Genomic DNA, 12,195 nt, shown 5'->3' with positions numbered 1-12,195 from the left:
TCTCTGAAAGTGTCTGATCAATCTTACAAGTCAATTCCAATATATAAAAGACAACACATTTTAAAAACTCGTGGAATTACTAGGTTCTTTATGAGCTCAGGTACGCGGGTCGTTTCAGGAGATTACCATTAGGAAATTCTCGGAAGTCTTCGCCTTGGGAGCAATCTCTATGAGTTTCTATCAAAGAGAGACCCATATCTGAATAACGTATAATGTCCGTAGATGGGCTCTAGGGGTCATGTCGATGCTGGGGGCATACGTATAAGACCTTTTGACTATTTTGAGGCAATTGCATATCTAAAAATTTTGACCGAATACCATGGAGGGCTAAGGAATGTAGCGGTATCAAAAAATGGCATTGAAGGAGGCTAATTGCCATAAGACCACGTTTGAACCTCAAAAAGGGTAGTAGAACTTCGATTTTCTATCTGATGAGCCCCCCACCCTCAAATTTCTGCGAATATCCCTTCCATGCGAAATGATTGGGGAAAAACAACAATAATACATGGAGGCACTTCACCGTTTTCTTGGGATTGGCTCTATGTCAGGTGTTTAAGCAGGACTTTTTGGGGAATGGGTCATTGAAAGCCTAAAAAGAGGTATATTGTAAGAAAAATATAATACAATTATGGAAACAATCATTAAATTTGGAAGTTTCGGGAGGCCACGTCTAAAGCCTTTCTATCATATGCCTAGTGCAATACGCAACTACTTCACTCTTTGTCACCCGGGTATCCTTACTTTTGATATACCTAGCTTATGATGCGTTCAGAAATCGAATCGATCGGTTCAGTAATTATAAAAAAAATGTACGAGATTGTGCCAATGGGAAAAGCTACAGTAATTTATTTTCTTGCTTATTTTTCCAAACATAAGAAAATGTATTTCGTTTCAAATTAAAAAAAAAAATATGGTAAGCATTGGTTTAGACAAGTTTTTTTAATATTTTATGGCTAAAATAATTTTCTCGTATCTTTATCTTAGCTTTTCTTATTTGGGGGTTCCTCATGAACACACACAAAAAAAAGTAGAGGCAATCAAGTTTTTACGCGCTAACGTCTTAAAAATGTGGCCAAATTTCAGCGGACTTTATCAATTTGGACTCGAAAACAACTCGTACATGGTTTTTAAAAGCTCTTGTAAATATTTTGCGGCTTTAAACTTTCGTGGGCACTACTGATTGCAATTTTTTTGGGTGCAATTTTCTAGGTACAATCTTTCTTCGGTGAAATTTATCGATAACTATTTTCAACTCTGGTATTTGCCTGCTACCAAAGAGTTCCCTTGCTAATGACTCTATTCGCTAGTATAAAGAGTAGGATAACTTGTGGAAAACAGGTTTAAAGTATTGCAAACCACATCCTGTAAAGAAAAAAATGGTTCTTTACTTGCGTCATTAGAGTAAGAGTTGGCATCATTTTATTAATATCTATGCTGGCAAGTTCTAAGTAAAAAAAAAAGTCTTGTCAGATCCTGTTTATTTTTTAGGCCTTGACTAAACCGTTCTCAGAATTGAAGTTAAAATAAATTCTTATGGGTAATGTTTCCTGTTATAATTCGACTTTAGCATAGGCCCATTAGGCGTGAACGGTCTCAAATGAGAGCTAACATTTGAATTTTGTTTTCTCAGGTAAAAGAAGTAAGAAAAGATACTTTGTTTATGTCAAACGTTGTGTTCGTGGTGACAAAAAAACACGATTATGTTCCCATTCGGGTCAACCTGCGGGAAATGTTAGTATTTGCTTTGGATTTTTGGCACCTCAACGTAAATAGCCTTGTTGTCGTCTTTGAGTAGTCTTTGGAGAACCAAAGCAAGTGAGAGGCATTTTAAATCCGTCTTCTCCCTCCCACCACTAACTTTTAGCGCGAAGATAAGCATATTGCGTCATTTTTGAAGAAAAATCGGACAGATGTTTTTATATTAGTGTGACTGGAGACAAAACGTGAGGCCAACGACACTCCAACACTTTTCACTTCCTTTTTCTAACAGGAAGGCAGCCATGTTGCCCTTTTGCCCTTTTTGGAGCGGAATCATGCATGGATTCCTGGTTCATATTAGTGGAAGCATAAATTGGCCCGCCGCCCATCTAGCTACTGATTTATTTTTTTTTAGCAGAATGATGGGTTAGTTGCCCCTTGCTTAATGCGGAATAATACGACGATTCTCATTCTATGTTATTGGGAGCTTCAAGTATGCCCTTAGCTTTTTGTCCCCCCTTAGCCCTTCACTCTTCTCATCCCACAATTCTTAGCAGAAATACTGATATATTGCACCTTGTTTCAACCTGTTTGAATCAAAGTGGGTCCCCCTCCAATGTCACCCTGCTAATCCCTCAGCTAGGTTTTTAGTATAAGAGAGGGTATATTACATATTTTTTAACCATAATAATACAAGAACTTTAATTTGCAGCTCTAGATATCAAAGTCTCCTCTGGGGCAGTCTAATACCCACCGGCCTTCCTTTTTCGCCTTTCTAGCCGAAAAGTAGGAGTATTTCACCTAGCTTTAATCGAAAACAGACATCGTGCTACTCATTTATATCTAATTCATGCAAGAAATTTTAATCCGTATTGAGAGAGGCACAAGCTGGGCACTTAGATCTTTCTACTTTCTAACCCCTCACAACACAAACTTTTAAGCAGAATACTAGACACGTTTCGTTTCTTTCTAGGGAATCAGGCAAGGGTTTTCAATCTATTTTATCAGAGAACAATAGTGGGGCAATTTCACTTCTTCACCCACCCCTTCGACTTCCAACTTCGAAGCAGAAAGTTAGGCAAAAGCGAAAACACTGGATGATATTCAATCGGCATCATCTCAGGCACTAAATGGGCTTTCAAGCTCTTGAAGACACTTCCTCCTTCACTGTAATATTTTTACCTAGAACCTCAAAACTATCTTCAATCATTTGGTTCTTAGGAAAGGAGCAGCTTGAAATTAATGGGGCATCTATCCAGAGCCGATGAGACATACGCAGGACCATTAGATGTATTTCAGTTCATACCCCTTCAATCTGCTTGAAACTTATTGGGCAAGTAATTTTGTCGGAGAGGACGCAGCAGATTTCCAGAGTTGTGAACCACTTTTGAGCCTCACTTACTTCCAAAGTAAGGTATCTGCTTTGAATTTAAGCTTTTTCCGTTCTCTTTTGGGACAAGGGAATACGTATTTTTGCAAATTGCTATTCTTTTTGATTCGTTTTCGACACACTTTATAGTAGAAAACCTTTCCTTAATACAAAGAGTTTGCCACAATTATAAATAAAAGCTCGACGCAATGACGCAGGTTGGGAATGTTAGTAGAGTTTTATGTGACAATGAGCCGCTGATAGACATGAGGCCAAATTGTTCGTTATTCGTTTTTCTTTTTCTTATTTCTTTTCATGGATTTTTTTTTCTTATTTTAATAAAAGCTACGACGGAAATTAAAATAATAAGAACAGTAATTGTGTCATTTATGAGACAGGCTATTGCCCACCAAAATTCCCACTGTTTACGGTGGTGGCTAAAAACATCATAGATACCCGTCACAGTATTAACAAAATGAATGTCAAACAGTTAGTGGTAGAGAACTACAAGTAAGGAGCTACGCAGCTCAATAGTAAACGGAATTCTAAAAACAGAATTTCAATATCAATAGATACACCGAAAGAATTGACTTATAATGCTGATCCCAAATATATAAGAAGCATTACGTTTAGTGTTACTCATCAAAAACTACAAACCGGAGAAAATTTGTCATGTCTCCAGAAAGGGAGAGAAACAGCCCCCTTAAAGTCAAGTAATCTTGATGGAAATGAAACCATCTGATTCAGCGTATCACAGAACCATTTTGTAGAAGTTTCAAGCTCTCATCTGCGAAATGTAGATTTATATTTTGTTGACAGAAGAAAGATCATGAATGCGTGTTTATTTGGGTTTTCTACTGTTTATTTTTCCCAGGATTGACTGCACCAAACCATAGTCCTAGAATATAGGCAGAGGACTCTTTCAAACGGTGAATCATAACGCAAGGGAATTTACTTTCAGAAGCGTAGGGACGATACCCGTCTATCTTTTTCATAAAAGGGTCTTGATTACCTTAAACCTATAACTAATTCAAAGATTTTATGCTACTACTATTGCTAACAACTCACTACAACATCGAACCCCCAGACGCCACCCCAAGCTGTCCACTTGATCGATCTTCTTGTTCCTCTCATCACCTCGTCAGCTTCACTTATTCCTAGTCTTAGCGACCCAATCTTCTTAAACATTAATTTTTAACCTATTTTTGAACCCTGAAAATGCAAAACCTGCAAAACTTCACTCATTTTGCTAAAATTTTCTTCTAGGATGCTTAAATCATCAGCATAATCTAAGTCTAGGAGATTTCTACCTCCCAGAAAAACTCCGTGCTCTCCAATTTTCTTTGCTGTGCTCCTGAGACAAAGTCCGTCAAAATGACCCATACAAGTGGGGATGGAACGCAGTCCCCCCGTAACTCCTGATTTAGCACAAAACCAGGTACTATCCTCATTTCCTACCCTAACCGCAGCAATGTTATTTTCTTATATACCACTAAAAAGCACTGCATAAAAAGCCATTCGTAGTAATCAGAAGCCAAGCTAATGCCTCTAAAATTACGGCACTCATTCTTATCACCTTTCTAAGGAACTTTGTTAAAGTTTTACTCAAATTGCTAGGTATTTCCCCTTTTCCAAAAATTATCAGTAGTTTATCTTTAGCTTCAAATCCACCACATATAAAAAACTCATTTACCACACCATCAGCACTTGGGACTTTATTATTGTTCAATCATTTTAGAACTGTTGCTAATTCTTTCTCACAAATAAACCTGCCTTCACATCTAAAGTGTAACAAACATTTTAATTTTTTCTATATCTTTACCCGTAACTATCCCTGTTTAGATATACTCAAATAATCTACCCATCTCATTTTGTCTCTTCCCTTGTCACTTATTGTGGCCCCTTTCCTGTCTTTAACTAGGCCAAGTCCAAATCGGCTACTTCGGCTACTCCATCTGGCTGCATCTTCACGTTATGGAATTTTGTCTTACTCTTTCTTTAAAATAATTCAGCATCACAGAATAAAAATTTTTTGGGTGGTTTGTCGTGTTTAAAAAGGAAAACAATAGCTAGAAAGGCTTTGCTGAACTGCTATTGAAAGAACAGTCGTATCAGACCAATTAGAAAAGCTCAATATAAAGTGGACTTACTCCGTCTGGATTACATTTTGAGAGGACTCCATCCCCAGAAAATTCCAAAAGAACGTCACTAATTTTTTTGGTCGAGTCTGAAAAAAAGACAGAAAAAGAATGATGTGTGGTAAGTAAATGCAGCTAGTGCAGAGAGTTGATGAAGAGGGAACAAATACCTCATAATAAAATCAAATTTCAAGATTGTATTCAAAAGTTTATTTCAGAAAGAATAAGAATATCAAGGAGTTTTTCCAAATCTAGTATTTTCAACCAAATTCAACCTGTTGGTGATTTGTAGAAGTAGAAAATAGACACAAGCCTTCATTATTACGGATTTTTCATATATTTATGAAAGTTGAGAGCATATGAATAATAAAAATAAAAACAAATAGATAGAAGAAAACGAAATTCGAAGTATCTGAGTTTGGTAGACATGTTGATTTGTACAACATTCGAATTATAAATTTTCATTAGAAAATCATTATCATTTTTTTTTTTAATTTCAATTAGTGAGAACAGACAAAATTTTCTATTCATGATGCAAATCAATTTTAAAAAAACACAAAGTTTCTCTGAGGGAAGTAAAAACCCGAGTTAAAACTAGTTTTAGAATTTGTATCATAACTTTCTATTATATAGAGGAAAGTTGCCGAATGTTCGTAGTTCAGATTATGGTTTATTTGTTCTTGATTTGAATGAATGATTTTATTCAGGGACTAAACCATACGGAGTATCTCATAATCCAATCTACAAAATACAGTTTTATTTGTTCTTGATTTGGAAATATAGGTTTATTTGTGTTTTATTTGTAAATACAGGTTAATTTGTTCTTGATTTGAATGAAGGATTTTATTCAGGGACTAGACCCATACAGAATATCCCACTATCTAATGTACAAAATACAGCATATAGAGTATTTCACAAATACTGCTACAAAATAGAATCTACTAAATAGAAAAGAGGGGAAAAAAATTAAACAATGTCCAGTCTCTTTGATCAGTTTAAATACACTAAAACAGTAATTGAGCCTCTTGCTGATGAGATCAAGATGTTACCTGACAAATCAATGCATTAGTTTTGTATTCTGTTCAATGACTTTACAGTTATTAAAATACTATTTATTTTTATGCTTAACTTTTAAAACAATTTTAATTGTATATTGAAAGTTACTGATATTACAGCTGGTGTAAGACTATGAAAATCGTTATAAATTAGTTTGTTGTTTCAGGCTACGTACTCACTTTTGACTCCAAAATCAATATTCTTGTTTATTTATATTTGGCTTTTGTGTTTTCAGTAAAGTGCTAATTTTCTATAAGCATACAAACACATCAAATGACACCCTTCAATTTATTTACACTATTTTTATCGTTTTTTGTTTGATTGACTGTGAAGCAAAAATTTCTGTCGTTCTTAAGTTTCAACTTACCTCTTTACGTCCCTCACAAAAACTTTGTTTTTGAATTAATCTTCGCCCATTTTTTAATTTAAATTTAATGCAGAAGCAACACTATAATGATCTGTTTTATATGTTTTTTCTAGGGGGCTTGCAGTCCCCCTCACATGCTTTATGTTAATTTAATTTACAGACTTCTCCTCGGAATTTCGATCCCCAAAAGGGCTAAAACTCAAACCACCACTGGCTATGCATTAAAAAGGTGAAATATTAAAACTGTGCATGATTTTCACTTTTTCCGTGTCCCCAGGAGAATATATTTCCATTTTAGTCTCACTAGTTCTTAGATTATGAGGCTTCGAAGGTTTTCGTATTTCGGTGTGACAGCATTGAAGTTGGACTCTAGATTGTATCCGGCATGAGGTTTATCTAGGCTTCCGAAACTCAATTCAATATGATTTTACTGAGTCAATTAAACTTTGCCGGGATAGCAGCTCAGGTCATCACCCCCAATAGCAGGCAGTCTCATCAGACTGGACTTTCACCCTCATAAAAGGGACTTTGTTTGCGTTCCTATTCCCTGGAGACCGTGTCGAAAATATTGAGAATACAGATATTTGAAAAGTGGCTATCGATGGTTAACAAGTGCAACGTAGCTAATAAGCTAACTTTTGCGAATTAGAATTTTACACTCAGAACTCTAATGCCTGTCGAAACATTTTGAAAAAATATATCTTAAGGTTTATGTTCACTCTGAAACAAGTGATCAACGAACATTCAACGTATTTTCCATGTGCAAAATTACGAACAACTAATTTTAGAATGATAGAAAAATTGTCGTTTTCCGTTGATATGTGAAAACTGTGGAAGAGCTGAAAAATGAGAAACCAAAAACTGCACAGGAAACATAAACCTCAAAATAAAGAATTAATAAATCTTTGAGCAGGGCAAACCTCCAGCGTTTTTATTGGGAAGGGGCAAGAGGTGTTCATATCCGGAATAGTCAAGGGGTATGGGGTATATATATATATATATATATATATATATATATATATATATATATATATATATATATATATATATATATATATATATACATATATAATTTTTCTCTCACATTATTGGGGGGCAACTACCCCCCTTGCTCACCCCACAACGACACCTTTGCCTTTGAGTTATGTAGCTTCAATTCCATGACCAATTATGGCCAATGTCCTAATGTTCTGCATTATCCTTTTCATTATTATTATTATGATTGGACGCATCAAGCAAAATCGAGCCTCAGGCCACAAACACACATTTCCTCCGCGCAAAAACATAAAAAAACAAAACAACAGAACAAAAACAAGCTGTTAGTGGAGCGACTAATTTTAAATTTTCCCATCCTTAGAATATGTTTTGCCAGCTCTTAGACATTACCATCCCTTACTGTGTCCTCCAAGCTAGCATCCATTTTATGAAATACCTATAATCGGTAAATGCCTGCCAGGTCATTCTTCTTTATAGAACAATGCCTGGTCGTTCTTATGATGTCTTCTTGTTTCTAGAGTCACTTCAGTTTTTTGCAAAACTGGGAAGCGAACTCTCACCATTCAGATGACTTGAAAATCTTCCGTATGTTACTGCAGCCCCTTCTAAGAGATTAGCAGAAAAAAAAAAAAAAAAAAAAAAACCAACAACCCAAGACAGTTTACTATACAAATAAGATTCATAAAACCAAAGTCATATATGATATCGTATTGACACCAATTAACTGACATAAAGCTAAATTTCAAAACAAAGTTTAAAATTCTTGCTTGCCTAATGGCACATGCTGTATTTCAATCAGTCATCATGTCGTCGTTTAAATCTGGAAAATCTTGACGTCTGTCTTCAACGCTATGAAAGTTTATGCGTGAAATGTTTTGATTTCTGCTGGTTTTAAGGTGAAAATAGACCCAAAATATTAGAATACTACGGGCAAATATTAGGGAATTTCAGATGAATTTATTTTTGGGGTCGAGGGTCTTTTGGATGGGTAAAGTTACAAAATGGCCCTTCAGTGTACGCACTTTTAGAGTAAGAGAGAAATGACAGAAACAGTTCAAATATGAAATTAAATTGTGATAACAGATGAAATGACTTACAGAGGGGTGGTCAAAAACAAATTAAGCGGAGTTCCCTTAAGGTATGACAGAAGAAGCTTTCACATCGTCACAAGCAAAAATTACGTTCGGTTAACTTTAAAACATTAAGTTCCAACAACAATCCCATGAGCCAAACATAATAAATCAATATCTAACAAACCTAAAGAAAAAAAAAACATCTTTATAATTACAGCGGCCATTTCCGGAACTTACAAAATGTTGAATATTCGAAATTCTAGCATAGTTTACGATGAAATATCGTCACTTTGAACTAAAATCTTTTGCTGGAAATCGTGGATATTATTTGAGTTTTTGAAATTTAATTTTGATACTTTGAATTTAATTTTTAAAATTTTACTCTCCATTTGAGCAAAGGTCATAGGGCTTCAATGTTTTGTGTTTTATTTATATTTTTTTTTACCAGAAGCACTTCATGTGGAAGGAGGGGTCGTTTAAACTTCGGAGGGGGCTCATTCGAATTCACATCCAGAGGGAAGAACTTGTCACAGACTTTGAAGGGAGCTCATTCAAAAGGAAATACTAAAGTTCTAGTGCCCTTTTTAAGATTCAAAAGTAATCAGAGGGTAACTAGCCCCCTCCCCCCACATCTTCTTTTCAACATATGAAAACAATTAATGTTTTAATTTTTTATGCAGCCATTTGGTTATAAATATACCAAGTATCTGATAAGAAAAACTGGGGTCGAGACACCCCCCCCCAGAGCCCAAGGGAAGAGTTGTAAGCTGTGACCCGAGGGCATATACGGTTTTTATGGAAGGGGTTCTCGTATAAACTTCAAAGGAGGTTTACGTGATTAGTATTTGAAAGTTCTAGTTCCCTTTTTTAGAGTCAAAAGTAATCGTACAGTAACTAGCCCCTCCCTCAAACATCCACTTTTTCCCAAATGAACCTGATCCAAATTTTGAGAAAGCCTTTTTGTCAAAATAGTACAAAGATTATATAACAATGCCTCTAGGTTTGGTACAACCATCCAGATCCTGGGGGAAGGATTGTAAGTTAGGTCCTTGGGGCATCAAAGCTTTTTATGAAAGGGTAGTCGTTTAAAATTTATAGGTGGATCACCTGATTGGAAATTGAAAGCTTTAACTCTCCTTTTAACAGCCAAGAGTGATCGCAGAGCAGCTAGCCTTCCTCACGTCTTCTTTTCCTCAAATGCTCCCAATCGAAATTTACAGATAGCCATATTTTTCAAAATAGTCCAAAGATCGTATAAGAATACCCCCAGGGTTGACATCCCTCTCCCCAGAGCCCGAGGCAAAGACGGTTATGCCTTTGGAGCATGTAAGTTTTTACGGAAGGGGCGAGACTCACACACACTCACGGTCAATCACTTATCACACTCACACTCACTCATTCGCTCTGTCACTCACTCAGACTCACTCACAAACTCACTCACTCACACACTCTCTCACTCACTCATTGACTCAAACTCAAAGTCGCACTCACAGTGACACCAAGGTGGAAAAAGTGGTCGTATAAACTTTGGAGAGGGTTCTTTGGATTGTAAATAGGAAGTTCTAGTGCTCTTTTAAAAGTCAAAAGTGATCGAACGGCAGCCTCCCACGCTTTCTTTTCCCAAATATGTATGATCAAAATTTTCATATATCCATTTTGACCTACAAAGTCAAAAGACCAATTAACAAAAACTCTGGGGTTGACACAGCCCCCAGGGAAAGTGTTGTAAGTTACACCCCGTGCCATATATAGTTTTTATGGAACGAGTGGTCGTAAAAACTTTTAAAGGAGGCTCATTTGATTTGTAATTGAAAGCTATACTTCCCTTTCTAAAAGAGTCGAAAGTGATTGGAGGGCTACTAGCCATTCCCATCGCCCTTTTTTCCCCAAATAAATCTGATCGAAAGTTAGACATAGCTATTTTGTTCAAAATTGTCCAAATGTTATATAAAAATGCCTCTGGGCTTGACAGAACTCCGAAGATCCCAGTGGCAAGGCTTGCAAGTTGTGCCTGGGACATGCAACGTTCTTATGGAAGGGATGGTGGTCGCATAAACTTTGTTATATGTGGACACAGCCTCCCCCCTCCGAGAGCCCAGGGGTAAGGGTTGTAAGTTATATTCGGGGACAAACATGGTTTTTATGGAAGAGGTGGTCGCATAAATTTTGGAGGAGGCTCATTTGATTGGAAATTGAAAGTTATACTTCTTTTTTAAGAGTCAAAAGTGATCAGAGGGCAAACCGGTCACCTTCCCAACCTCTTTTTGTGAATCCGACCAACATTTTGATAACCATTTTGTTCAAATGGTCCATAGGCAAAATAACTATGCCTCCGGAATGGACTCCCTCCTGCCCTCAGGGCAAGTGCTATAAGTTCACTACAGACAAAATTACCTATTTTTTCGTTAATATTAGTACCTGTTGTATGTTTGATTGCTATAATTATTATTTAATTTCTGTTTGTTTTGGGTTTCATTTATTCATTAATAATAATTTTTAATTGTTTTCAGTTTAAATTATTATAGGTTTTACTTCTGCTGATCTTAAGTTTAATACAGCCTTTACTTTTCTTTGAAAAACTTCCTTTTCGGTAAGTTTTTTTAATTAATATTGAAACATGCCCTGATGAGGATGGCTAGGTATAAAATGGTGGACCTGTTCCCGTTTGAAATTATTTAGGGTCGCTACTCTTCATTATATTTCTCCTTCCTCATCCCCATAAAGGAAACCCTGCTTGTATTTCCTCATAGAGATGAATCTCTCAAGAATTTCCCTAACCATAACCGTGACTACAAACTGCCCTGTAGTTTGACTTGAGGAGCGGAATCCCCCGGAAATTATAGCCCTGCAAACAACGCATACTGTTTATAATGTGCTGTCTCTACACTGTAGTAAAATATTTCCAGGCATAAATATATAATGAGGCTGGGGTAATTGACTTGAAATTGTTTTTTCAGGACGTCAACTCTTGTTAATAGGGGAGCATTGCCCAGGGCTAAAAACAGTGCAGTAGCCAAGATGAGCCAAGGTTTGAACAAAGCCTCCTTTCGACTGGAGCTCCGTCCTGGAGCTTCTTGCTGCCTGGTTCTAAGGTGGCTTAAGCGCCTTCTGCAGACATGATAAGAAGCAATTAGTACCTGATGCGCAGAGCACAGCTGAGACAGATACACAAACACACACACACACACACACACACACATATATATATATATATATATATATATATATATATATATATATATATATATATATATATATATATATATATATATATATATATATATATATATATATATATACATTAATTGAGGTGCAGTGTTAGGCCCTATACCATTTCTTGAGGCCATAACATTTTCAATGATTTAAAATTTAAATAAAATGACAATTGCGATATGGAACACTGCGATGTTGAACATTGTGAAGATGGTGGCCGTAGAGAATGCGTAAAAAGAAGAATAGATAAGACGCAGAATGTGCTTTCGGAGTTGATAGAATAAT

General features: G+C 36.1%; 1 protein-coding gene across 1 annotated transcript in view; it reads right to left on the bottom strand.

Annotated features, from left to right (window-relative positions):
* The window catches only part of LOC136037973 (diacylglycerol kinase 1-like), a 229,362-nt gene that overhangs the window by 215,097 nt on the left and 2,070 nt on the right, over nucleotides 1-12,195 (bottom strand). The window contains exon 2 of the mRNA XM_065720864.1: nucleotides 5,218-5,294. Within this exon, the coding sequence (XP_065576936.1) occupies nucleotides 5,218-5,294 (77 nt within the window). The remainder of the gene's footprint in view (nucleotides 1-5,217; nucleotides 5,295-12,195) is intronic.

Source organism: Artemia franciscana, chromosome 17, assembly GCF_032884065.1.
Source record: "Artemia franciscana chromosome 17, ASM3288406v1, whole genome shotgun sequence".
Classification (NCBI taxonomy): Eukaryota; Metazoa; Arthropoda; class Branchiopoda; order Anostraca; family Artemiidae; genus Artemia; species Artemia franciscana.
This window is presented reverse-complemented; position numbering and strand designations above follow the sequence as displayed.